The following is a 26,337-nucleotide window of genomic DNA, read 5'->3' as shown; positions in this document are numbered from 1 at the left end:
GCTCCACCAGGACATTCCCAGTCGGAGGCCAAGACAGAAGGACACAGGAGAGGCAGCAAACGCATCCAGGGTTTACTTACTGCGGATGATGAAGAAGATGATTCCAGAGACCAGCAGGATGGCAGCCACAACACCCAAAATGGCTCCCACAATGAGCCCCAGGTTGACTGAAAGGGGAAAAGAGACATTTTTATTCAGACTGGCGGCAGGAGCTCCCCAAGGCCTCAAGCAGGAGACTGGAGTGGAGGTGCTGAGCTATGAGCCCGGGAGGATTTTATGTGTGCAAAGCAGGCCCTCTTTCTCTCTCCTCACAGGCCAAGGTCTTCTCTGTAGTGGCCCCGACACAAGGGAGTTTTTTTCCATCAGAGTCCAGCATCAGAGGTCTTTAAAACCCCCAATTTATTTAAGGAAGACAGTTGACAGGAACATCTGTTTCATCACAGACTCCAGACTTAAAAGCAGATCTCCTCCTGCTCAGGTGCTTCAGCCTTCTCTGTCCTGACCCTGAGAGGAAGGGATTCCCTCCCCTCTGAGACCCCCCAGAGCCCAGCATTACAGGCCTTCAGGGAAGACACAAACCCTTAGGAAGAAGCATCTTGTGCAGGGTTGCCATACATCCAGTTTTTCCTGGACATGTCTTCTTTTTCAGACTTAAAATGTCTGTCCCAAAAATTTTTTGCAATGAGGTAAAATGTCCAGGTTTTTTTGTTTGTGCAGAATCTCTGAAGTCCGCAGCGCTAGTGAATGAGCCCTGGTCCCCTCTGCCCTCCCTCTTTGAGTCTTTGGCTCAAGGGCCGCTTCCATAATCCTCGCTTGCCTGCCTGTGAGAAGGGGAGTCTGGGCTGTGGGTGGGGATGTGCGTTCATGGGCTCCTGCTGGGGAAAAGGGAGTCTAGCTCTTAGACATTCTGCTTTGGTTCCTGCAGGCGCAGCTTTCCTGGCGGTGTGTGAGAGACGAGTGTTATTAAAAAACCCTTCTTGCTCTTCCCAGGGGTGTGAGAGTGTTTTGGTTGAGTGGGGATGAGTATCAGTATTTCTAGCTGGGCACAAGTGTGAGGAGGAGGGAGTGAGAATCTTTTTCACTGTGAAGTACAGGCTGTCTGGGGTTCCCTCTTTTAGGTTCGCTGCCCCTTTTTAAATCGCAGTGACTGAAAGTTTGATTTTGAAGAAGTAAAATATCTGTGCACATTCTTTGACATCACAACTACTTGGGCTTAAAGTCAAAAAGTGATGGCCAGTATTTACCTACGACATCCAATTTGAGTTTAAGGCCTATGAGACACTTGCCAGAAAAGGCTGCATCTCTGCAGAAATCTACAGATTCTGATTCTGTTGCTTCCCTCCAGAGCAGCCTTTCTCAACCTGTGGATCCTCAGATGTTGTTGAACTACAACTCCCATTGCCCCTTGCTAGCAAGGCCAGAGCTCAGGGATGATGGGGGTTGTAGTCCAACAACATATGGGGACCTACAGGTTGAGAACTGCTGCTCCAGAGACACAGACAGGATCCAACTGGGGTTCCCCATCTGAGGAGTTGGGTGGAAACCCCCCTCCCAGAGCCCACCCCTCCCCCTCCTGTCTGTCTGTCTGTCTGTCTGTCTCTCACCAGGCTCCTTCTCCCAGGCCACGTCCAGAGGCTTCTTCAGGCTGTCGTGCTCCACGCGGCACCGGAAGCGCTCCCTCTCCTCGGGGTCGATCAGGACACTGAGCAAGAGATAGTAGGTCCCGTCCGAGTTGGGGGCGACCAATCCTCGGAGGGTGCCCTCCTGCCAGACCTCCCCGTCCTTCACCCAGTTGGCCTCAATCTCCTTGGGGTAGAAGCCGTGGACTTGGCAAACGAGGGTCTCCAGGCCGTCATAGTCTGCCTTCCTGGTCACCTTCACCACCGGAGCCTCTGCAAAAAGGACAATCATTAATTGGGGTTAACAGAGAGACATCCACAACGGGAGCCTGGAGGAATCCTGTATTTTTTAAGAGCGGAGGAGCAGGGACCCAAGGGGAAACCTTGTCAGAATCTCCTCACATCACCAGAAATTAAAAAGAACTGTGAATAAATGGGATTTCCTCAACCTGCCTTGGCATCTTCCCCAGTCAGTGTCTATGCTGGAACTGTTTTTAGATGTTTTATCCTTTGTTTGCCAAAGCAGACTCCTTTGGGAGGGAGGGCTGGGTACTAATTAATTTATCATCTTGAAAAGCTCTTGTGGTTCCAAGACTGTCCCAGGAAGCTGCCTCTAGGCTGAGGGGCCAATTCCACCAGGTCCCCAATGGCGGGATTCTTCCAGATCCTTCCAAGTTGCAAGTCATGAACTGAGGGCGGCTCAGACTGATCCTGGTTTCTCTCTTGAGGGGGAAGAAATCCTGGACTCGCTGCTCTCCGTTCTCCGGGACTTTCCAGCCCAATAGTTAGTGAGCAAAGCCAGCAGCCCTGGGAAAGACAGAGCTCCTTTCTAGTTCTCCCGCCTGCCCTGAAAGGGTCCCTTGAGGTTGGAAAGGGCCCATCTCCCTTCTCGACGGCAGCCTCTCCTGGAGTGGAAAGGGCAGACCAGGAGGCCCAGTAAGCCAGCAACTTGCACACATTTAACTTGAGCATATACAGCTTCACGCACTTGCTAAAAATATTCCAAAAACCAAAAAGAGGAGGTGGGCATCTAGGAAAGAAGGACTTTGGCAACCCAATCGCCCTTGAATCCAATGTGTTTTGACTATACACCATTTTGACTTGAGGCACAATTCACAGAATGTAACCCTTGTTCAAAAACTTGCTCCCTGGGTATCTGTTGTCTGAAGGGGCTGTTCCAGGATCCCACCTACCTTGCAGTGCCTGGACTGGAAACTCGGTCTAGGAGGGGATGTGACTCTGCTGGGGGGAGCAGGAAGGAAGGAAGGTCAAGCCCTTTCCCCACAGAAACCCCAAACAAGACCTCCCCACCCTACCTGACCTCAGCCGAACCTCCGTCCCAAAGAGGATGATTCCCAGCCTCCTTTGCACGTTGTCACCCTTGAAAATGCTTCAATGTGGCTTTTGGAGCGAAAACCTCAAGAAATATGCTCAGGGTCTCTGGGGTGAATTATCACCAGGCCCTATAGATGAATTTGCTCAGATCTCTCTAAGCACGGCTAATACATATGTGTCATTCCTCAAAAAGGGAGGGTGCTAGAATTATTTCATTTTTAATTAATGTTCATATTAGCAAAGCTAACAGAGACAGGAAGAAAGCCAGTCAAAATACTTGATCATTTGATTGGCCCCTGTGCCAGATTCCTGAAGGCGGAAGAGGGGACTGAACCATTTCAAGGCATGGGGTTGGGGAAGATGACACTTCTGAATGTTCCCCATGGAAAAAAGTACTATTCCTCACAAATAAAAGCTATAAGAAGGTAGAAGAGGGAATTTCCATACTCTCTCACGATGTGCAGGATTTCTGCTTCTAGGCCACGAGTGGCTAACCTACAGACTTAGTGAGGGGGCCACATTTTCTATTTAAAAAAAGGTTAATTAATTAATTTTTAAATACTTTTTAGCGGGGCCAACTAAAAAATTACGTGAAATGTAAAAGTGTTCCAATGCTGTTTTTCGTCGTTTAGTTAAGATTTAAAAATACCAAAGGCAAATTATCCCACTCAGTAATCAGGATTACACACGATTTTTTAAATAAGTTCAGTGGTTTTATTAGAAATTGTTAGTTTTTTGAAAATGTCCATTGGGGCACTTTGATACACTCTAAAAGTGCCTCGCTCGTGTACAATAGTGCCCCAATATACAAGTTTGCATGAAATCTCTAAACTAATTTCCTACCTATGAAATTTGAAAAGAAAAAAACTGTTGTTGACTATGTGGCCAAAGTCATTTCTAAATATAATATGACCGATTATCAAGTGTCATATCTGAGGAAATATCCAGGATCTTGTATGTTTGTCTTCCCCAATGTAGAAGATAAGGCAAGCGTTGAGTTCAAGGATGTTGTTTTGCCAAAACCAAATTTCTCAAAGGACACATCTCGAACATCATCTCTATACTTTTTCTTTTAACTTCAGTGGATATAATGTGCAATAAGCATTTTGTTTAAATTACAAGCATTTTGTTTAAATTACTATTTTTTGACTACCTAATGTGAGATCTTATACTTTTTAAAGGGCTGATTACGATCTCTCACAATAAAAATTGTTTTTTTAATTAATTTTTTGTAAATAATTGCCATTCTCATACAATTTACGCTTTGTATCAAAGTGCCCCATGCACTGTATCAAAGTGCCCCGTAGGTGGAGCAGAATGATACAAAACCCATTTTTTACTCAAGTCATTATATTCTCATTATCTTCTAACTTTAATGGTTCTTTTGATTGCTATTATAATATTAATTATAATTAATTTATGCCATTTATTTGACTCATTTTGGTACATAAAATATGAGATTGAATTTTTCTGCATCAATCTGCCCCACTTTCCCCTACCCAGGTGTAAAGGCAAAAGGTTTTTCTGTATCCCGCCTCAAATCTGTCCATTTCAATTTTCTTTTTTTACTTAATTTAAAATGCATTTTGCTTTCCTGGCCCCTTCCCTGCTGTTTCTTTTTGCCCCCTCCCCCCATTTTGTGGCTGTTGGATGGAGTCCGGCACGCTTCCCTGTGCCACTCTGGACTCCCATGGGCAGCTCACCGTCAGCTTCGTGTAGCAGAGTCTTCGCAGCGGTAGAAAACTGTTGCTATGTGTGTGTGTAATAAATCAGACTGCACACAGGCTTTCTTGCTTATCTCCAACAGTCTTTAATCGTGTAGAAAAACATCATAAATTCAGCCCGGCGACAGAGCGCGCATCTTTCGCCTCTCGGTCAAAACCGAAAGAGATCACACACAGAGAACACTCCCGTATGTGAAACATAACCACGCCTCATGATGTGAGACGTCACTCAGAACTGTTAACCCTGTAAGTTCTGATTCTCTTCACACCTCCTCTCGTCTCGCATCCTGAGGGAAACTGTGAACACACATCTACAGACCTCTTTGAGTTCAACTCCCTTCCCATTGCCTTTTGCCCCCTTCTGGCATCTGTCTGAGGCAACTGTTGAACCTCCTCAAAACTCCCAGGTTCGCACTGTGCGAAACCAACCCATGCGCTGGTGACCTGAAACCTCTCAGGTGGCACCCCCTTCGTTGTGCGTGCGGATCGTCTAAGCACAGTCTCAGGTGCTCCTCCTGACCCACTGGGGCCAGCAAGTGTGTCTTCTACATCAGAAGACTCCCCCTCTGACTTACTGCGTCTTCGGACCTTCTGCACTTTGCTAACAGGAGACGAAGGCTCACTCTTGGGCTCTCTTTTAACAACCCGTGGAGAAACCCAACCCTGTTCTTGACCCTGTTCAGAGACCTGGTCCTCAGCAACAGGTTCAGCCTCTGGCTCTCCCTCCTCCTCAGAATCAGACAGACATTCTGAGAGAATGTCAGGACCCACATTGAGTCTTGACCAACCATTCTGCTCACAGAACTCAGCATGCTTGCTGATCAGAAGCTTGGTCTGATCACCTTCTGGATATGCAAACCTCCACCCCTTTGTCGCAGGCTCATATCCACAGAAGATCATTTTCTGGAACCTCGGATCACCTTCCTTCCGTTGAGCCTTTGGCACACGCACCCAGGCTTCGGAACCAAACACACGGAAGAAATGCACCTGTGGCTTTTTCCGGTGCAACAGGAAAAACGGTGTGTTACCTATAACCGAGTTATAGGACCTATTCATTGTAAAGTTGACAGCCCTCCAAGCCTCACTCCAAAAGCTCTGAGGCAACCCGGAGTCACACAGTAGAACCCTGGCAGCTTCAGCCAATGTTTTACTCCTGTGCTCCGCCACGCCCCCCTCCTGAGAAGTAGCACCCGTCACCTTGTGACGTATTCCCTTCTGGCTGAAAAACCCCTGCAGAGCAGACCCAGTAAACTCTGCACCTCGGTCGCTTTTGAACCCCTCAACCTTGGTTGAGAACCGTAGTTCCACCTCCGCAACCCAATCTTTAATCAGTTGCGCTGCCTCGCTTTTCGTCCTCAGCGAGAAAGACCAGCCATTCCAGCTAAAATCATCTGTCAGCGTCAGCACAAACCTGCCCCCGCCCAGACTCGGACTTTCCATGGGCCCAAAAAGGTCTATGTGCACAAGCTCAAAAGGTTTTGTGGTTACTCTCTCTATTCTGGGATAACTGCACCTTTGTACCTTTGCCCTTCTGCATGCCCTACAAGCTAGGGATCTACCACATGCTTTCAGTTTGCAACCTTTCGTGCATTGGGGCAACTTCTGTACATCTTCCAAACTGCTGTGCGACATTCTCCTGTGCCACAAGTGAACACAAGAATCATAACTGGGAACACTAGCACACTTCGCTTGTGCTGTCTTGGCGTCCCCCTTACCCTCCAGAGGTGTCTCCAGAGCAAAGAGGTTGTTCTTACATGCCACGATGACTAGTAGTCTCCCACCCCTGGAAATGGAACAGACATCATTTTCAAAGCAAACCTTATAACCCTCCTTTACAAGAGCAGGTACAGATAAAAGACAACAATGCATCTCTGGCACAACATAGACTTCCAGCTCCGCCTGTAAAAAGGAAACAAAAACATTTGCCACGTTAGACAATGGCCTCTGTGACCCATCAGCAAAGACAACAGTTTTCCCAGCTGAAACAGCTCTGCAGTTCCGCATTTCGACACCAGGTGGCGCTGTTACAAGGTGAAGGCTGGCTCCAGAGTCAATCACCCAGAACATCACTCTGCCCTCACTGGAGTTGTCCCGCAGCATTGCCATGGCAACAAACTTCTCGCTGCCCCCGTCCTTGGCAGCTTCCGTAGACGCAACTCTCTTAGTTGCCATGAAGACTGGACTTGTCTCAGCGTTCCCACACAGCTCTGAAGCTCTTATCTCCCTTTGCTGCAGGTGGCCGACCTTGAAGCCTCTAGCTCTCTCCAGCTTCCCAGGCTCCAACTCACGACGTAAACAACTCTTGGCAGCCTTTGGAGAAAGAGGTGTCTCTGAGCTTTTACTGCTCACTGCCCCCCCACTTCTCACAGGGCTCCCAGGACGCTTTCCTGCACCCCCTGTGATGGGTAAAGGGCTCCCAGCACTTTGCCTCTCTCCAGGCTCCTCCGGATGCGTTGCAGCATCCACACAGCTCTCAGACTCTGCAAAAGTAGCAGCAACAGTCCCTTCACCCCCCTCAGGGGCCTCCCAGCTCCTCCCAGCTGTGCATCGGCTCTCAAGAAGGTGGCCGGCGCCATCTTGCCTCTCCTGTTCGGATGCAGCCACTTCCCGGCCCTTGCTTCCGACTCCAGCTTCACAAGCTTCTTGGAGTGCTAGCCAAGCGGCCTCTGGCCTCCTTGCACCCAGAACAATAGGCACCAGATGAGCATCCACACTTTCTGCCAAAAAAGCAAGCACATGCTTCTCAGCTTCACTTTGCTCTGCACCACTCCCAGCTGCCTTCGGAACTGGCTGGACAACTTCCCACAGCCTTTCCCCGACTAACAGCAACTCTGCTTGGAAACTCCACTCCAGCCAAGTTTGGCTAGTCAGTTTCTGACATGGCAACTTAAGCTCAAAGCCACGTTCCTGGGACTGAGCCATTTCCTCCCTTCTGTAGGCTTCCCAAAAGTACTCACTCTGCAGCCAAACTGGGCACTCCGGACGACATGGCTCCTCAGCTCCCACTCCACCAGCCTCTTCCGATCTGCCTCACACGCTAGGCAGGACTCTAGCTGGCTTCCACACACACCTGCACGACCTGGCAACAGTTTCAAAAGCTTGGCTGACGTCCCATAACCTGTGGCTTTTGGATGGAGTCCGGCACGCTTCCCTGTGCCACTCTGGACTCCCGTGGGCAGCTCACCGTCAGCTTCATGTAGCAGAGTCTTCGCAGCGGTAGAAAACTGTTGCTATGTGTGTGTGTAATAAATCAGACTGCACGCAGGCTTTCTTGCTTATCTCCAACAGTCTTTAATCGTGTAGAAAAACATCATAAATTCAGCCCGGCGACAGAGCGCGCATCTTTCGCCTCTCGGTCAAAACCGAAAGAGATCACACACAGAGAACACTCCCGTATGTGAAACATAACCACGCCTCATGATGTGAGACGTCACTCAGAACTGTTAACCCTGTAAGTTCTGATTCTCTTCACACATTTGTCTTTTGCCATCCCTTATTCTAGCCAAAGGGGCATGGGGGGCTGTTTTTAAGCATCTCCCAATCATACTCTGAAGAGACCCCCTTTCTCCTCCCAGGGTCCCAAACTTATTTCTGTCCCCCCCCACCAAGAAGAGTGTTTGCTGTTTGGTCCAGAAAGGAAGACTGTTAAGGGGGGAGGGGAGCTTGAAGGGAAACTGCCCCACTGAGCCCCCCCACTGCCCCCCCTCACCTGTCCTCAGCAGAGTCTCCTTCCCATAGTCCAGGTATCTCCGCAGCCACTCAATGCAAGTCTCCTCCAGGTAGTGCTTCTTGTACTGGTTCAGGGCCAAGTCAGGATCCCACTTCCTCTTGATCGCTTGGGCCCCTGCATCAGCTGCCGTCCAGGTGAGGGTCTCCTTGTCAAAGGCGATGAAGTCCCTCCCGTCGTAGCCGTACTGGAAATGCCCTCCTTTGCGCCCGTCTGACCTCAGCTCACAGCCGTACACGTGCTGAAAGGTGTGGATCCCTGGAAGGACCAGAAGAGGCCCAGGAGGTCAGGGGGGGTCAGAGCAGCCCCTCCCCCATCAGCAGAAGAGCCCAGGAAAAAGGATTTATTTCCCTCAGACTCAGGGAAGAGGCAGCAGTCAGAGGGGAGAAAAATCAACCAGCATTGTATCCTTCTGAAGGCTCATCCACATAACACGTTCACTGAGGCAAACACTACAAGCCCCCCTTTAATTGCTCCCCCCTCATCGCCTCACACTTTCTCCCCCTCCCCTAATTCCTAGTGGATTCTCCCAACTCCGTGGAGGCGGGGGAGGGGTGGGGAGCATCCCTTGCAGGCCGGAGGTCACAGTCTGTCCCTCTTCCCCCCCAGCTCTGCTCCTCTGGATCTTGCCCCTTTGGGAGGGATGCCTCAGATGCCCCCCCAGAAAGGGGGACACCCACACATTGGGGGCCCTTTCAAGAGAGAAGGTCTCCTCTTCCCCTCCATCTCTCTCCCCCCAGCTTCTCCATATCAAGGACCTTTTCCCTAAAGGAGGAAAGTCATGGAAGGGCCTTTGGAAAAAGAAGTTTCCTCATAGCCGCAAGGGGGGGTTGCCCCATTTCAGAATGGCCCCCCTTCTCAGCAGAAGCCAGGCTGCCCTTGTCAAAGATGGGGGGTCTCTGCATCCTCCTGCCCACCCCAGGGGGCTACCACCAAATCTTCAAAACAGCAACAACATTAAAACAATCATTTTGAAGTCCCATAATCCCTAAATGGGACAGATCATTTTGATTCTCTCATTACATGTTTCATATATTTGTCTTTGCATATTTACTTGAAGATAAGTCACACTGAATGGGGTTGGACTTACTTCCAAGGAAACATGCAGAGGACTGAGCAGTTACAATTGGAAATTAAAATAAAATAAAATCTGTTTGTGATCCTAGCTGCCCACACACTGGGACTAGCCCATTTCTGAACTCTCTTGTTGAGGGACTCTTTCCTGGCAGTCAGTTCCATGGGGTAAGGCAGGTTTTAAAGAAGAGCAACTGCCAGATGTGGGGCCCCGTTCTCTATCAGCCCCCCAGCAGGTGGAGTGAGCAGTCCAGACAACCTGATGGATTCTGAAAGGCTCCAAGGAGAAAGGGGGGCTGACAGCCAGCATCCCTATGGGGGCCCCCATCTCCCTATGGAATGTGGACACCATCCTTCCTTCCTGTCGTCTCCAGCACTGCAGACCCCGGCCGTCCCCCACCCCCAGTTCACCAGGGCAGTGGGGAGGAGGAGGAGGCAGAGGAAAGAAGCTTCATGGGGGGGGGGGAGTCATAGCTGTGCTTATTCTGGGGTCATGATTGCAGCAGACTGGGGGGGGTATATTGGCACCTCAATAATGCAGCTACAATAAACTTGCTGCCTGGGACAGGTATTAAGGCACATGAGCACGGAGTCATCAAAGTTTCAGGGAAACCCCTCCCCCAAATTTCAAAATTGGCAGTGCCACGGCTGGATTTCCAACTGGATTCCCAGCTCTTCGCTCTCTTCCAGGATCCTTCCCTAGTACTCCTTTGCCACAAAGCCAATGCCAACAGTGCCAGGGAGAGAGCCAAGCGTCAGCTGGCATCCTTGTTTTGTGCCACAAATAACAGGCATCTGTGGAAGACATCTGTGCCTGCCACTGCAGTGTCTTTTTTTTTTTTTTTGTAGAATTTTCCATTATTGTGCCCCCCCCCCAATACAAGTACTTTTGTACACTGGTGCCTTGGTTCCCAAACACCGAAAACCCAGGGAGGCCTCACTTTGGACAACTATAAGTCTGAGTATGGGCTGAATGTAAACTCTCTGGATTATCCTGCAGCTAACATCTTCAAATCAACTAATTCGCTTATTTAGCTCATGCGGGTAGCAATTTTAAGATTTTAAGGTTTTCTCACCACTGTTGTATCGCAATCACCATCTTTTTCCCCATCATGTTAAACATTTCCTCTTTTTTTGCAGTTTCCAAATGAAAGGCTGTGATATGCAGTGGTACCTTGGTTCCCAAATGCCAAAAACCCAGAAGTGTTCCTGTTTTTGAACGTTTTTTGGAAGCTGAACATCTGATACGGCTGTCGGCTATTGTTTGCAGGACACCTGCACCAATCAGAATCCGTGCCTTGGTTTTCAAACATTTCGGAAGTGAAACTGACTTTCAGAGCAGATTAAGTTCAAGAAACAAGGTACAAGTGTATTTGGCGCTTTTGTTTTTGCTATTTATTTTGCATTTTTGTTTTTGAGGCTTTTTCAGTTAATTTGTGTTTCTGACTGTGTGGAACCCAGTTCAGCTACTGATTGATTGATTGTGGAAATGGATAAAAGCCCCCCGTCCAAACAATGACTATCATCAGTGCAGGCAAGAAAAAAATATATTTTATTTTTATCATCTACAATACTGTCTTATTTATTTTATAGTACAGTTATGGATCAATGGTCTCATTAGATAACAAAATTTATGTTAAATTGCTGTTTTAGGGGTTCTTTTCAAAAGTCTGGAACAGATTAATCTGTTTTGCATTACTTTCTATGGGAAAGCGTGCCTTGGTTTTGGAACGCCTTGCTTTGGAACGGACATCAGGAACGGATTAAGTTTGAGAACCAAACTACCACTGTATATATTAAGCAATTGATGCAGGATTTGAACCCAGGCTCAAGGACAACTGAAAGGTAACTGTGCTGATGGAGTGGAATATAAAGATATAAATGATGGAACAAACAGATGTTTGTAAATGTGTGCCTAAACACACTTTGGCTATATACTGAATTCTTTACTCCTGGTGAAAATAATTAAATGCTGATGTTGTTGCTTTTCAAAAGGCCATGCCTCTTCCCTTTGATGCTCAGCACCATCAGGGCAGTCTAGGCTGTGAGGAGCTGGGAGCTTTCCTGGGGAGAGGACAGACCTTGCTTGGCTGCTCTTTGCCCCCCAGAGCTGAGTGCCCCTTCCCTGCCCCACCAGAAGCGCAGGAGAGAGGAGGAGAGACCAGGAGTCTGTGTCCTTTGGCTCCCAGGCAAGAGAACTTGGAAGTGAGGCCTCAAGGGGTCTCCCGGGGGCACAGGGGAAAGAAGGGGGCACAGCATGTCTGCCAGGATCTCAGCCAAAGGCAGCCTGGGGAGCCGGACATTCGGACAGAGCAGTTTCCTCACGGCTCACTTTTCAGAGATGGCACTTGGACTGGATGCATCATCAAAGATCTGGGGTGGTATCTCAAGCTATTTCTATTCACAGTAGACGCACTGAAGAGATTTGACAGATTTAATTTTAATGCACTGATTTCAATGGGTCTACTCTAAATATAATAGTATTGGATGCAACCCTGTGGGTACTACGAATGTCAACCACCTGCCATAGCTCTCACTTTCAATAAATACTGAATTTTTGGCACCTGCTAAAAAATTTCTGTCTAGAAAAACCTACCCAGCTGCTTAGAAGGTTGAGGTAATTCTAATCTGTTTTAGTAGTTTAACTTCCCTAAAGTATGGTTATGAGTTTTCCTTAATTTTCTCAATTTCACTGGTTATTGGGGGTTTTTCCTTTACAGTCCAAAAGTATATGTATTTTATTAACTAACTAACTAAATAAATAAATAAATAGTGTTTATTGATGTTTTATGTACATTCTATGGATTTTCTCCTGATTTTATTATAAATTTCTAGGTTGTATACTATCATGATATAGTTTTGTGGAAAATACGTACTGTAAATACTTTACTAAAACCTTCAGTCGATTGATAATAAAAGAAGAGCTGGTTTACATTAGCTAGTTGATGTCCACCTAATAAATCCTTCACCAAAGAGGGCATGATCCTTATATCTGCTACTTGTGTCCCATCTCTGCTCCAGTGTCCCATTTTACAGATCCACAACGTTAATGCTCGTGGCTTTTAAATGTGCTCTTCAATTTCAGTATCTGAAGGATTGATCTGGTGTTTTCACTTGGCAGGTGGCATCACCCGGCACCCGCTGAGACCCCAGACCCCAGGCAGGGCCCACGGGTGCTGAGGACCCCTGCCCTGTCTCCTCTAGGCCAGCCAGCAGGGTCAGCAGACAGCCATTTTGATTTCCCACAACAAAACCATGGAGAGAAGCTACGTCAGGCACCCCGAGACAGGATGGGAAATGGCAATGGTTGCTCCTGGCCATGCACAGAGTTCTGCTGCTCTTTGGTAGCCTGAGGGAGCTCAGCAATGGAGGAGAGGCTGTCCCAGAGGATACCAGGTTGCTCTCACTTCTGATTTAGGCTTCCCCTTTCATCTCAGGAGCCCTTGGCTTACAGCTGAATTGAGTTTGGGTATAGAATGTCTTGCATTACAGAAGCCTCTCTCAACATGAATCCTGCTTTCCTGGGCTGGATTCAGCTAACACAGCTTGTCTAAAAACCAAGCCCAACTGGGGCTTTCTCCCCATCTCCTTCCCCACAAATCAGCTTGGGGGGGGTGTCAGGAGAAGCCCCAGAAAGGTGTGCAGGGGGAGAAGAAGGGAGATTGCTCCCTCTGGCAATTAGAATGATTGTAACAGTGCTACTCTGGAGTCCTCCCTCTAGAACTACTCAATGTATTTAATAATAATAATAAATAAATAGTATGTTCTACAATGCCTCGTCCCAAGGTGATATTTTTAAAAGGGGGAGAAGCAGAATTCACAGGAGCCCAAGAGGAAGCCTGCAAGGCAAGGCCAGGCCTGATCCCACTGCAAGAAAAGCAGACCTGCCCATTGCAGCGCTGGCTTGGTCTCAGCTGACCCCCTGGGTTTCTTCCTTGCAAGCCTGACAAGGGCTCTGGACACACTCAGGCTGACCCCTTTGGCAAGGCTCCTTCCACCTCCATTATTCTGTGTCACAGGTGGGGAATCTCTTTGGCTTCAGGGCCAGATCCTGATCAGGGTTGTCCCCAGGGGCCAAAAGGGGCAGGAGGCTGAAGCTGGCATCATGGCATAGCCCACCCGTCCACCTCACCCACCTTTCAAAAGCCCTTGAGGGGGTTTCCAAGCACCCAGCAGGTGCGCAGCCTCTTGGGAACTGCAGCACAAGGGGCACGGCCTGCCTTACACTCAGCACTTGGGGAAGCTGGCAAACTGCTTCTTTCTCATCTCCAGGGGAAGCCCTTCATTCAGGAGCAAATCCCCTCCTGAATCCGGAACATGAAGTCCTGCCAAACTGAGCAGGGTTTTACTTCTGCTCATGGGGCAAATCCTACCCCCTGGCAGGCCAAGACTGGCCCACAGCCACAGGTTCCCCACCCCCGTTCTGTGTGGACATTATCGCTTGCCCCTTGGGTCCCTGCAACATGGAATAGTGGCTTCAGCTGCATGGAGACTAGACGTGTTTGTTCCAGGGTCCGTTCCCTCTGTCCCTGCCCTCCATTCATATTAATGGTAAGAGCTGCTCAACGGCGGAAAGGGCTCCCTTGGGAAGTGGTGGACTCTCCTTCCTTGGAGGTTTTTAAACAGAGGCTGGATGGTCAACTGTCATGGATGCTTTAGCTGAGATTCCTGCACTGCAGAGGGTTGGACTAGATGACCCCCGGGTTCCCTTCCGACTCTACGATCCTATGATTCTTTGAACTATTGTATAATTCTGTTATGTACTGAAGTTCTCACCCTGGGCCAGCAGGGGGATACTGTAGATCAGTGTTTTTCAACCACTGTTCCGCGGCACACTAGTGTGCCGCAAGATGTTGCCTGGTGTGCCGTGGGAAAAATCCGAAAGATTTTTTAAAAAATAAATGTCAAATTTTTGCCCACTAGGCGGGCGCCGGACTGTGCCCACCCTATTTTCCATCCGTCCTGGGTGGGGATCAGATCGGATGGGATCGGATGAGAGCGAACAGGCGGTCCACTCTCATCCGATTCCCCATAGAGAGCAGCGGGGCTCTGACATCTCCCTCTCCGCACACAGTGGTGGTGTGCCTCGTGATTTTTTTCATGAAACAAGTGTGCCTTTGCCCAAAAAAGGTTGAAAAACAACTGCTGTAGATAGTTATAAGGGATCAAAAGTGAATTGGATAGTTTTAGAATTAGAATATGGAATTGGATAGTTTTAGAAAGTTGTTACAATTATGTGTACTGGAGCTCTATATAAGCAGGCTGACTGAACCCTTCAGCTCAGTTCTGTTCTGGCCTGTGAATAAACAAGAGCTGTTTCAGGAATCGCTGTGTCGTCTGATATGTTCACCCACAACTTAACAAATTCTATTTTATTTATGCTGAAAATTATGCAGCGAAAAAATTAGGAGTATCTTAAAGCATCAATCATAAACGTATTTCTTAGGAAGTAAGCTCTTCCAGACACCTTAGGACTTGTCTATTGTTTTAAACTGTATTTCTGATAATTTTAATATTTCTAGCAAACCTGTTTAGAAATTTTAATGCACTGAGGTGGTATATTATTAAACAAAATAAATTTTTATTAGACAAAATAAAAATAAATACAATGAAAAAATGTTCTGCCAAATGTTGTTAAACTGCTTGTTCCAATATGAGACTCTCTAAAAATGATAAGGAGCAGGAGGATAACATGTTTGTGTAATTGACTTAGAGAAGAAAACAGGGTAGGATTTCTCCAGCTAATCATTGTCATGTATTGTTACACCACTAGATAAAAACACTTCTCTGAAAAGAACTTTTCTATTGATAGGAAGAGAAAACTTTAGATGAGGGGACTTCCGGGGTTGACGCGATCTGGGAATGGCGGATTCCCTCCGAGCTCCGGAGGGAATCGGCTCAGCAGGGGACGGGTCTTTGCCGTGCCGGCGACACGGGGACCCTTAAAACCGCAGGCGCGGTGCCTGCGGACTGAAGACTCGGCGGGTGCCTTAAGCGCCCCCCCTGATTCGCGAAGAGCCTTTTTAAAGGCTGCGGAGGGGATACGGGGGGTGGCGCGGCACTGAGAGTCCATTCCTACCTCTGCTGAGCGAAGCCGCGAGCCATGACCGGAGAGCGCTGACTTCCTTCCTTGAAATTCGGCTGAAAAAACAACCCGTGAGTAATTTGGACTTGGCTTTTAAGAAATTTATCCACTGAATTTGAGACGATCGGGGGATGTGCTAAAAGGAAGTCCGCACCCCCCACCTTGCAGACGATCTAGAGCAACGAAAAAAGAACTAAGCTGGAGTGCCTACCCTGTAAAGGGTGAGTTTTAAAAAAAGACAGTAACTTCCAAGATTTGGAAATTTCGAGCAGGAGAGGGGAGTGTTGGATGTTTTGTGTTCTGTTGTAAACAACCCCCCCTCCCGGGCCCGGGAGCGTCCTGCTTTGGAGCTGGTTTAAGAAGTGCAGAGTTTGACAGCTGTCAAAGCTGTCAAACGGACTGTTAATAGTGGAAAATTGCTACCTAAGTTACCTCTGGATTAAAAAGAGTTACAATTGATCTAAAATTGTTGGAAATAAAGAAACAATAACAAGACAAAGGACTGTTGGGGAAAAGAATATTAAGTAACCAGATTCCCTCTAGAGGGAATTCTGTGGAACTACAATGGCTGTGGATGGAAAGATACTGGGAGAAATCGAAAGGATGTTCTATTTGGTCGGAATCTTACAAGAGCAGACTACGGCTATGAGTGAACAATTGATGACCTTGACTTCTGAAACAAGTAGTCCTGCTGAATGTAACGAGGACCTCAATGAGAAAGAATCCACAGCTGAACCAGAAATGATAATAAAAGAAGAGGAGAAGACAAAACAAGAAAGAGAAGAAGTGATGTGGGAAAATACTGAGCAGAAGCTGACGCCTGTGGAATACAAACAAGGAGATTATTGGAGCAAATCTACTATAAATCCACGAAAGATGCAGAAGACGAAAGTGGAGGCCCTGGGAGTCTATGAAATTAAGGAATTTAAAATAAAGAAATATAATCGGGGCCTCCACATAGACTCTGACTTTGATTACCTTCAAGATTCATGCCTTGTGGAAACTCTTCAGCAGCTGTTTGCAAATATGGGAAGAGAATTTGGATTGATGGTGAAAGAACTCTTTCGAGATGTGACGACTGGCATAAAGGATTACCAACAAGACCGGCGGAGAGGGACTGAAAGAGACTGGAGGGCCTCGGACGTGAGGAACCCGGGCTAGGAACTGTTATTTTGGACATGCTTTGGGAGGGGACGCAAACCGGGGATGGGAGGGAGGGAAAAATTAAGTTTTAACAACACTCATGATTATGGGATTTGGTTAAAAAGATCATTATTCAAGACAAAATGGGAAATCGATGGAAGGGAATTGAGGTCCAACTTAGAAAAAATTAATTTTGTTTGTTTTTATAAAAGGACTAATATCAAGACAGGGAAATGCCAATTTGCTGACATAAATTTGGAAATGGGGATGCAAGGGAGGGGGTAGGGGGAAGTCAATGACCAGGGTTAGGAAATAACATTTTCGGGAAAGTATATATGTTTGTTGTTGTTTTCTTTTCTTTCTTTTTTTTCTTTCTTCTTTGTTTATGTGTTTATTTGTTTTTTGTGTTTTTGTTTTTGTCTATATAAAATGTGAAAACCCAATAAAATTTTATAAAAAAAAAAAAGAAAACTTTAGATGAGAATTGGGTCTTCAAAATGTTGAGTGTCTGATGTAGAGCTAAATTAAGAATTATCCTCAGAGCACATTCAATGCCAACTCCTCCAAGACTGCATTTCAGCGAGCAGAGAAAACAGGACTCTTGAAGCACCCTCTCTGGGCGTTACTGTGATATGAATTTTATGGTCTTAGATATATGGTGATGTTCATAACTGCACATACATAGATCAACACAGGAAGTCCAACCTGGAACCATTTTGATTCCTAAACTGACCAAATCCTTTCTCTGCAAGGTTAACCTGGGAAAGCCTCCCCATTGTCTCTTTCCTCACAAATCCTGTCTCAAGGATATGTCTGTTTGAATAAGGTGACCTGGCCCAGGAAATAAGTATTTTACCACTACAAAAGAATGGCCAGGCTCCCCAGGAAATCCAATTGAGTAACCTGCTAGACAGGAGATAAACTGTGACAGGAGAAAAACAACATTAAAATTTCTGTGATGTAGGTGGGATGTATCTGAGGGGTGGTCTTAGGTTACACCCCTTCTGTGATGTATGCATAATGTTTCTGGGAGTGGTCTTGATCTAGGGGATGGGAATTTCAAAAGTCTTTATAAGCCCTTGCACAGCATTTTTTGGGGTCCTCTTCCTCTCCTGCGTGTGAGGGGAGTACCCTGTTGCAACAGATCAATAAAGATCAAGCTTACTAGCTGCTTTGCTTCTCAATATTCTCTGGTTGGCCTCTGTTATTTTCTCCTACCAATAGGGAACCTATGTAAGGACTCTATATGGGCTCTTGGATACCCCATAAGGGAAAAGGGCATATTTTTATTTACAACATTACACGTGTGTAGGGGGCAAGTGATGTGAATGATCTCCCTCCAGACCCAGCAGAGGCTCCCACTTCTGAGGTTCTGCTCCAAGATTGCAATTGGAGGGGGGAATCACTCAACTTTGGGGCTAGACACAAATGCCTCCCCCCACCCTTCCAGCATGCTGGCTCCTTTCACACAACTAACGTCTTAAAAGAATTTTGACAATTCAGAAGAAAGTTTTAAAAACAAAAATGTGTGCCAAAAGGCTTTTGCCGGATGTCTACCAGCTTTTACTAAGTTTAAACGATTCCTCTTGTAAGAGTTCCAAGGCTGGATGAGGAAGGGGGAGGAGTGTGGCAGAGATCGTCATAACCGGACAAAGGGGGTGAAAGACCTTTCTAAAGGGTCCTGCTATTCTTCCCTAAGTGTAGACCATTAGAGAATAAAGTAAGTACAGATGTATAATGAATGCTGGAGGAGTGGGGGCCTTGGGGGCTCTGGTCTACCCTTCCACTTCAGCTGCCCACCATGCCTATTATTTTAACCATGTATTTGCCACTTTCACCCCCAGAACCCAGTCCATTCCTGTTCCTTCAAAAGGCTTCTCTTTCAACACTGTGCCAGGGAGAGGGAGGGGCTTGGTGATGGTCAGAAGGGTCAGCCAATCAGCACCTCTGTCTGGGCAGCTGGCTTCTCCTTAAGCAGGACCAGCACTCAAGGCTTCCTTGTCTCAGCCTCAGGATCCCCACCCTTCTCTTCCCCTCCCAGAGGAAAATGAACTAGACAGATTTCCACCTCAGAAGGCCTAAGCCACGCCTAGCATGGAAGGAAGCGCAGGCAGTGGAGACATTTCCTTGGTAGGATGTGCAGGTCCAGAGAGTGTCATACTGTGGGGGGGGGGGTCCTGTGCTCTCCAAGTCTTGTTCTCTGTCCCCCCCCACACACCTTCCCAGCCCCCATTAAGACCTTCATTAAGGGAAGGGGAGATGCCTCTGCCCTGGTGGAGACCCCCACCCTCCATTTCCTTTGCTCCCAGCAGCCCCCCCTGCAATTCTGGCCCTTGGAGGGAAGGATATTGGGGGGGGGAGGGAGGTGTGACTCTGTGCCTCTCCTGCCTTCCACTCACCTCCGCTCTGGTTGTAGAGATTCCGCAGAGTCTGCAAATTCCTCCTGTACCACAGCTGATTGCCCTGAGCGATCTGAGTCTGCTCGTGCCAGTACTGAAGGTCCTCCTTTTCCGCCTTCCTTATCCAGGGGACGTGAGGCAGCGTCTCCTGGGTGTCAGTGTTGTACTGAACAAATTGCTGGTCATCCACGTACCCGACAATGATGAACTGGGGCAGCCCCTGGCCAGGCTCAGACACGGCTGTGTAGAAGTAGCGCAGGGAGTGAGAAGTGGAGCCTGGAAAGGAAGAGAAAAGGGGGCAGAGAGTTAGGGGTCCTGCAGATGAAGGCAGCAGCCTAATCCTGCTGTATTACAGGCAGCAGCCCCAAATTAGGAGATCCAAAGTTCAGCAGGGTTTGGGGGGGTTTGCAGACCTGCCCTTAAACACAGAGGAGGCAGAGCAGAGGGAGCCTAAGAATCAGAGAGTTGGAAAGGGGAAAGAGAGGATAAATAAAAGTAACAACAACAATAGCCCATGGAGCAGAGGGCGAGAAAAAGCTCTGCCAGGCAGCACTAAATCTCTGCATGTCTCTGCTGAGGCTCCGTGTGAGGGAGAGAGAGGCCAGCCCCTCCCTTTTTCCAAGGGGGCAGGAATTGCCCCCCACTTGCAAGCGCCAGGCTGATGAGAGCTCCCACAACATGGTCTGAAGGCTCAAGATGCAGGCACCGAACGGAAGCTAAGCAGGCTCAGGTCTGGGAAGTGGATGGAGGGGAGACCAGACGAAGCAAAATCCACATATTGGGAGAACAGGAAGCTGCCTCCTCCTGGGTCAGACCACTGGTCCATGAAGCTCAGAGTTGTCTGCCCTGACTGGGATGGCTCATATCTGCAGAAACGGGCCTAGTGAAGCCACTCCCTTGGAGCCGCCCCACCATCTGACCTTCTGGAGCCATGCACTGAACAGGTCTGACCTGGGTCTTGCTTCCTGGGCTCTGGGAGGCTTTGGAAAGATCTCCTGGGAACTCAGGAGAGCCCCATAAGATCCTGCGAGAACCTGCCAGAGTCTCTTATGCAAGGCAGAGGGCTGCAAAGCTCTTTTGGTACTGAGACAACTTTGCACAAAAAGAGCTCTCTGCCTTCTGCATATATAATTGGTGTGATTCTAGCATACAGCTGAAGTCCTTCAAGTTAAATGCATTCCAGTTGCTGGTTTCCTGCACTTTCCACCCGTTTTCCAGGAAGATTCCAGGAAGTAATTTCCGAGATCCTTCCTGGATCCCCTTTTGAGAATCGGTGTTTCAATGGTCCAATGCTGCAATATTTCAATGGTCTGAGCTGCCACCCTCAGAGCAGGTTCCCCACTTGAGAAAGAAGGACCCATAGGGATATCAGGGGCAGGAGGGCAAATGCAACTTTGGGGCCAGGTCTCAACATGTGGCCCCACACCCCCTTTCCCCACCCTTGCCCCTTCACGAGATCGAACACAGGAAGGGGGCAGAGCGTGGCAAAGGAAAGGGCTCACTTTCCCACAGGCTGTACCAGCTCTGGCCACCAGGGGGCCTAATGAGTCTCCACAGCAGATCCCCATCAGAAGCAATTAACCTGTGTTGATGACCATCAGCAGATTTTGCTGTTTCTGCTCACTCCCCACACTCCTTACCCCTCTTCCCAAGTCACAGTGAATGTGTACTAAGGGGGCTGTGTGCCTCCTTTGCGCAGGAGGAAAGAGCCAAGGCTCCATGGTACTTCTCTAGGGCCACCGTTGTGCAGGGTACAGAGAGGGCCCCCCAAGACAGCTGTTGCCCCATAATTCCCTCCCTGGCCTCCTTTGGGAGGAAGGTGGGGATATAAACTCAATTTTAAAAAATGACTCTGTCAGTACCAAGAAAGGCCTCACAGATTGAGGCGTAAAGATGAGGCCTTCCTTCCAACACCTGTCCCATTCTCTGCCTGTTGTTGTTTAGTCGTGTCCGACTCTTCGTGACCCCATGGACCAGAGCACGCCAGGCACTTCTGTCCTCCACTGCCTCCCGCAGTTTGATCAAACTCATGCTAGTAGCTTCAAGAACACCATCCAACCATCTCATTCTCTGTCGTCCCCTTCTCCTTGTGCCCTCCATCTTTCCCAACATCAGGGTCTTTTCCAGGGAGTCCTCTCTTCTCATGAGGTGGCCAAAGTATTGGAGCCTCAGCTTCACGATCTGTCCTTCCAGTGAGCACTCAACAAAGACCCACAGAAACAGCTCACAAAGACTTGGGGAGGGAGGGAGCTGATCATAGGCTTTCAGCAACATACCTGGGGCTTCTGCTGCCACCAGAACACCCCCCTCTGACGGAAAAGCTGAGTCGAGTTCAGCGAGAGATCGGGCATTTCCGTGGGGAAAGGTAGAGGGGCACAGTGCTAAAAGAGGAAGAGGAGGCTATTCCTGTTTAGCCTCAGGTAGCAGAAATGGGACATATAATAATAATTATTTATTTAATTTATATACCGCCCTATCTTCTTCTTCTTCTAAAGCTCACCAAAACTGGATGTCAATGAAGACATTAAAGAAAATACTACCCTATACCTGGAGATCTCAGGGCGGCTGACAAAACAAAATCAAAATATAAATCCACAAAATATTCAATAATAAAAAAGCCAATACCCCCCCCCCACAAAAACCCCACACACTTTTAAAAGGATGTCAATCAAATCAACCAAAGACCTGGTTAAAAGGGAATGTTTTTGCCTGACTTAGTCAAAAGGTGTATAATGAAGGTGCCAGGTGAACTTCCCAGGGGAGAGCCTTCCAGACGGGGAGCCACTGCAGAGAAGGCCCTGTTCTCGCATTGCTGCCGCCCTCCGCACCTCTAGAGGAGGTGGCACAGGAAGGAGATGATCTCAGGGTCCAGGTAGGTTCATAGAGAAAGAGGTGGTCCTTGAGGATCCTGTGAAAATTGTCTTGAATGCACTTTGGGCAACTTCACCCTCAAGGAGGAAGAAGCCCGCTTGGGTTTGGCCAGTGACTCATCTCAAAACAACTAGGAAACTAAATTAAAAACCATAGACAGGATTCTGAGGGTCCAACCCGCCTGCGATGCTGGCATCTCGACTGCAGCATCCATGGCAGATGGCCATACAATCTCTGCTAACAAATCTCCAAGGAAGGAGAATCTACCACCTGCTGAGGGAGATCCACTGTGGAAAACAAAGTTCAAGGAAGCGTAAACCTGCAAGATGAGTTTGCTTGAATTACATAGCCTTGATTGTCGGTTTGGTTTCCTTTCAGGCAAGATCAAATGGGATCCACTTCCAAGACCCTCCCCTCCCAGGGCAGGGGCTCCCCCCACTTCAAACCACAAGAGCTCAGAGCAAGGCTGCCTCTGGTTGTGGCATCTGGCTAAACAACACAGGCAGTTCTGCTCAGTGGAGAGAAAGAGCCACAAAATGAGGAGGAATCTGAAGGAACCAGGGGTCTCCACCACCCTTTGCCCAGCCCTGTAGCAGACACAGTGAGGGGGCAGCCCCCCATATCAAGAGGGTTCAAGAGAGAAATAACAGGTCTTACTGTTTAGTTCTGAAAGCTTTTAAGTTACATTGAGAATTTTTATGCAACAAGCAACTTTTAAACTAATGCTAGTATTATATTCACACCATTTTCCATTAGAGAACCACAAGAATTATTTACAATAAAGATTCAAGTAGGTAGCCGTGTTGGTCTGATGCAGTCGAAATTAAAAAAATTGTCTAGTAGCACCTTAGAGACCAACCAAGTTTGTTCTGGGTATAAGCTTTTGTGTGCATGCACACTTCTTCAGATACAGAGTGTACAAAACGTAGTGAAAGGGGCTGTACAGAAATGGCACAGAGGAGCCCTGCATAATTTACAAAACCTACATTTTTGACAGGCAACAGGAAGGGGTTTTTTTTGGGGGGGGGAGTTACAATTGTAAAGCAGGAGAACCTGATTATGAATGTGCCTGTGAAAGGGAACTCCTGAACAAAACAACACCGGGAATTGCGGGTGGGGACCCCTTATTCAGACATTCCCCCCCCCAATAAAGTCTGCTAGACGCGTCCAGCTCCCACCCCCAGGCTGGTCTCCTGAGTGTTTAGCTGAGTTTTCAGAGCGGCTGAGGGTTAGAAGAGGGAAGGTAAAACATAGAAGAGGGAAGACCTGTACTGTGTGTGTGTGTGTGTGTGTGTGTGTGTGTGTCTGTCTGTCTGACACGCACACACTCACACACAAACCACAGTCAACACGAAGCTGCGGGGGGGGGGGACAGGCGACTCACTCCCCCCCCATGAATCCTGCCAACCCCTTCCTGCTTTGCTTTGTTCTTCGCTTGAGCCCCGAGCCCAGGAGTGAAGCGGCCCCTGCCCCGGACGGCATACAAAACAAGCCCCAAGTCTGGGAAAGAGATGTCTGGGAAGGGATCCGGCTCCGCTTCGGACAAGAAACTCCCCGATCGCCCCTTTCAGTGCCCACGAAACGCAATTCACCACGAGTCTCATGTGTCCAGTCCCCCCCCCCAAAAAAAGGGGCTGAGTGCAAATTTTTTTCTCCCCCCGCCCCAGAGCAGAGTCCTCACCTGCGCAGTCCAGGAGCAGCAGCAGGTGGGCAGCCGCCCACAGGATCAGGGGGGCCCAGCGGAGGAGGAGGACCCCCATCTCCCCCCCAAACGAAGCTCCTTTTCCTCCTCTCACTCCAGCGACGTCCTTCTCCCTCCGACTCTGAAACCCGCTCTCCGCCCCGCCTGCGGAACCAGCAGCAGCGAGAGCTGGGATTGGGCGAGGGGAAAATATTTCGCCAATCAGAAATCGGAGCGCAGATTGCGGCACCGGTCGCCAGGCAGAACTCGAGGCGCAAGTTTGGGAGCGAGGCTGGAGAGGGAAAGAGAAAGTGATTGCAGCTCCTCGCTGGGAATCGCCGCCTCCCTCCCTCCCTCCCCCTCCCTCCCCCCCCTGGCAGCTCTTCCTGTCCTGCCCTGCAGGGAGGGCGGAGGGGGTTTCCTAGGGGAGGACCCCAGGTTCAGTCCCCGCATCTCCAGGGGGGTCTGGGAATGTCCCCCTCTCTGGAACTGGGGGGAGGGGCTGTGAGATCCCCAGGGAGATGGACTCGTGGCCCAAGTCAGTGCAGGGCAGCCTCCTGGGTCCTGTTTTTAAGAAGCCCTTGCATGGCTTCAAAGATGGCTCCCTTCTTCCTCCACTGCCAGAGGCAGTAAATGCATTAGCATTAGTAAATGCACTGGGTGTCCCTCTTCCGTCCTCCTTGCATGCTTCCTTACTGGGGCATCTGGGAGGCCACTGGGAGACCGCCATGCTGTACTTGATAGACCCCTTTGGGTTGACCCAGCAGCCCGGCTCTTCTCCTGCGTCCCTCTACCTAGTGGCAGGGGGTTCCAGCGGTTAACTGTGTGCCTTGTAAAGAAATGCTCAGTGTTGCAACTAGGGCTGAACCTCAGGGTTGAAGTCAAAACAGAGAGAGAGAAAGGGAGCGTATGACCACACAGAGAAGGGAAGCAGGTGCTGGGACGGCGACAAACATTTGGTTTTAGCACAGGATCAGCTTGCCACAATTTCCTTTCTCCGTGTGCTTTTTAAAGGGGCATTTTATATCTCCACATATCTCTGCTTCCTGCCCCAACATGAGTTTCTCTCCCCCTGCCTGGGACCCTCTTAAGTCTGCAGGCCCAGGGTGTTGGGGGTCAGGGCGGCCCCCTTTGCCCAGCCAGCAAGACCCAGCGGCTGCCAAGCCTCTTCTGGAAGGCCCTGAGCCCAGGCTGGGCGCTTGGCCCAGAGAGCGCTTGGCCCACATCCCACTTCCAGAAGCCTGAACGCTTGAAACATGAGCTAAGCATGGGACACACAGAGAAGCTGCTGCCTTTTCCAGGAAGTCAGGAGAGAGACAAGCAGTGGCCGCTCCTTGCCCAGGTACAAGGAAGTTTTGGATTTAAGGGGAGGGCTGTGAAGTCGGAAGGTAAAGAATTATTTGGGAGTTCCTTTTCCCCCAAGCTGCATGATCTCCATCATCCCTATTTCCCCTTGTCTGATGCCAAAATATTATTGAGTTTGTGGGGTGGTCTTAGTCTGCAGGATGCCTGAGTCCCTTCTAATTCCTGGATCCAGCCAAGGTTGAGATCTAATGGAGGGATCCATTGCTGAACTATCTTGGTGGGATGATGGCCGTAGATGTCACCTAAGCACCCTCACTAGTATAACCAAAGAAGCCCCTGTGAAGGAGGAGGCTGGCTGTTTTGAGGGGGTCTCTCCTGGACCCACTTTGGGGACTCAATGGGCTCAGTCACCTCAGGGACGTCTTAAGCTTCACTTTCTACCTGCTCCATCCAGTTTTTCCTGGACAGGGATAGTCTGCCCACAAGGATCCATGTTCTGCTCACCTCCTGACAAGATTATTGTAACATGTGGTGTTCTTCCCCAATACAGTAGGGATGCTTCAGCTGCTACAAGATAAACCTGAGAGGATTTTCACTGTCACAGCTCATTTAGGGCCAAATCTCACCAGGGCCAAAAGACCCTCTGCCTCTTTGTCTGGTTCTGAGTTCAATTCAAAGTGCTAGTCTTGTTTTAGAAAGTCCTCCGTGGCTTGAGGCGCCTTCTGCTCCCCTGCTCTCCTCTGTGGAGACTTTTCTCCCTCTCCTTTCCTCTCTTCGTGGAGGTGGAGTGGGCGACAACAACTGCCAGGAGGAAAATGTTTTCTTCTTCACACACTTTCTAAAAAGTTTTCAGGACTTTAGACATTGCCTGTCGCTCTGTTTTCCTTCTGGATATCTTTGTCATGTGGCTTTAACCCACCCTTGAATCAATTTAGGGAGATGCTGGCATGAAGATGAACAAATAACGAAAGCAGCTGCTTGAGGCAGCCCTTCCAGGAAGGAGGAGGCAGCCATTTCCCCTCCCTTTCTGCTTCACTCCCACCCCTCCTCAAAATGGCTTCCGTCCCTGAGCCTCCCCAGCTCTCTTCCTCAAGGCCAAGTGGCCAGGACTCCTGGGTCCCCTTTGGGAGGAGACTCGGCAGGAGCCAGGACTCCTGGGTCCTGTTTCTGGCAGGCAAAAGGCATTGTCCTCTCTAGCTGACTCTGCCTTCAAAAAATGAATATTTCTATCCAGGTGGCATTCATGTTCTCCTCATAACGGCCCTGAGAGGCCCAAGGTCCCTGAGGGAGCTACATGGCTGCATGGGGATTTGAACCCAGGACTCCCAGGCTCCCATATCCCAGTCAAACCACAGCCCCACACTGGATCCTTGC

General features: G+C 48.9%; 2 protein-coding genes and 1 long non-coding RNA gene across 7 annotated transcripts in view; 1 reads left to right on the top strand and 2 right to left on the bottom strand.

The window, feature by feature from the left end:
* The window catches only part of LOC309527404 (class I histocompatibility antigen, F10 alpha chain-like), a 34,820-nt gene extending 9,392 nt beyond the window's left edge, over positions 1–25,428 (bottom strand). Inside the window, exons 1-6 of the mRNA XM_082214249.1 lie at positions 25,405–25,428; positions 23,659–23,950; positions 19,107–19,382; positions 8,388–8,663; positions 1,605–1,892; positions 81–167 (exon numbers count right to left, since the gene is read on the bottom strand). Coding sequence (XP_082070375.1) covers positions 81–167; positions 1,605–1,892; positions 8,388–8,663; positions 19,107–19,382; positions 23,659–23,950; positions 25,405–25,413 — 1,228 coding nt within the window. The 5' untranslated portion in view covers positions 25,414–25,428. The remainder of the gene's footprint in view (positions 1–80; positions 168–1,604; positions 1,893–8,387; positions 8,664–19,106; positions 19,383–23,658; positions 23,951–25,404) is intronic.
* LOC309527400 (class I histocompatibility antigen, F10 alpha chain-like) overlaps positions 1–26,337 on the bottom strand; it is a 57,544-nt gene that overhangs the window by 10,592 nt on the left and 20,615 nt on the right. The gene's annotated exons all lie outside the window — the stretch shown is intronic.
* The window catches only part of LOC309527440, a 49,379-nt gene that overhangs the window by 17,912 nt on the left and 5,130 nt on the right, over positions 1–26,337 (top strand). Inside the window, exon 1 of one of the 4 annotated variants that reach the window (XR_014217216.1) lies at positions 24,694–25,000. The exons of the other annotated variants lie outside the window; for them this stretch is intronic. This is a non-coding gene — a long non-coding RNA (uncharacterized lncRNA). Of the gene's footprint in view, positions 1–24,693; positions 25,001–26,337 lie in introns of those variants that run through there. 4 annotated transcript variants of the gene reach the window in all.

The sequence above is a fragment of the Podarcis vaucheri genome, assembly GCF_965113315.1.
Source record: "Podarcis vaucheri genome assembly, chromosome: 2".
Classification (NCBI taxonomy): domain Eukaryota; kingdom Metazoa; phylum Chordata; class Lepidosauria; order Squamata; family Lacertidae; genus Podarcis; species Podarcis vaucheri.
This window is presented reverse-complemented; position numbering and strand designations above follow the sequence as displayed.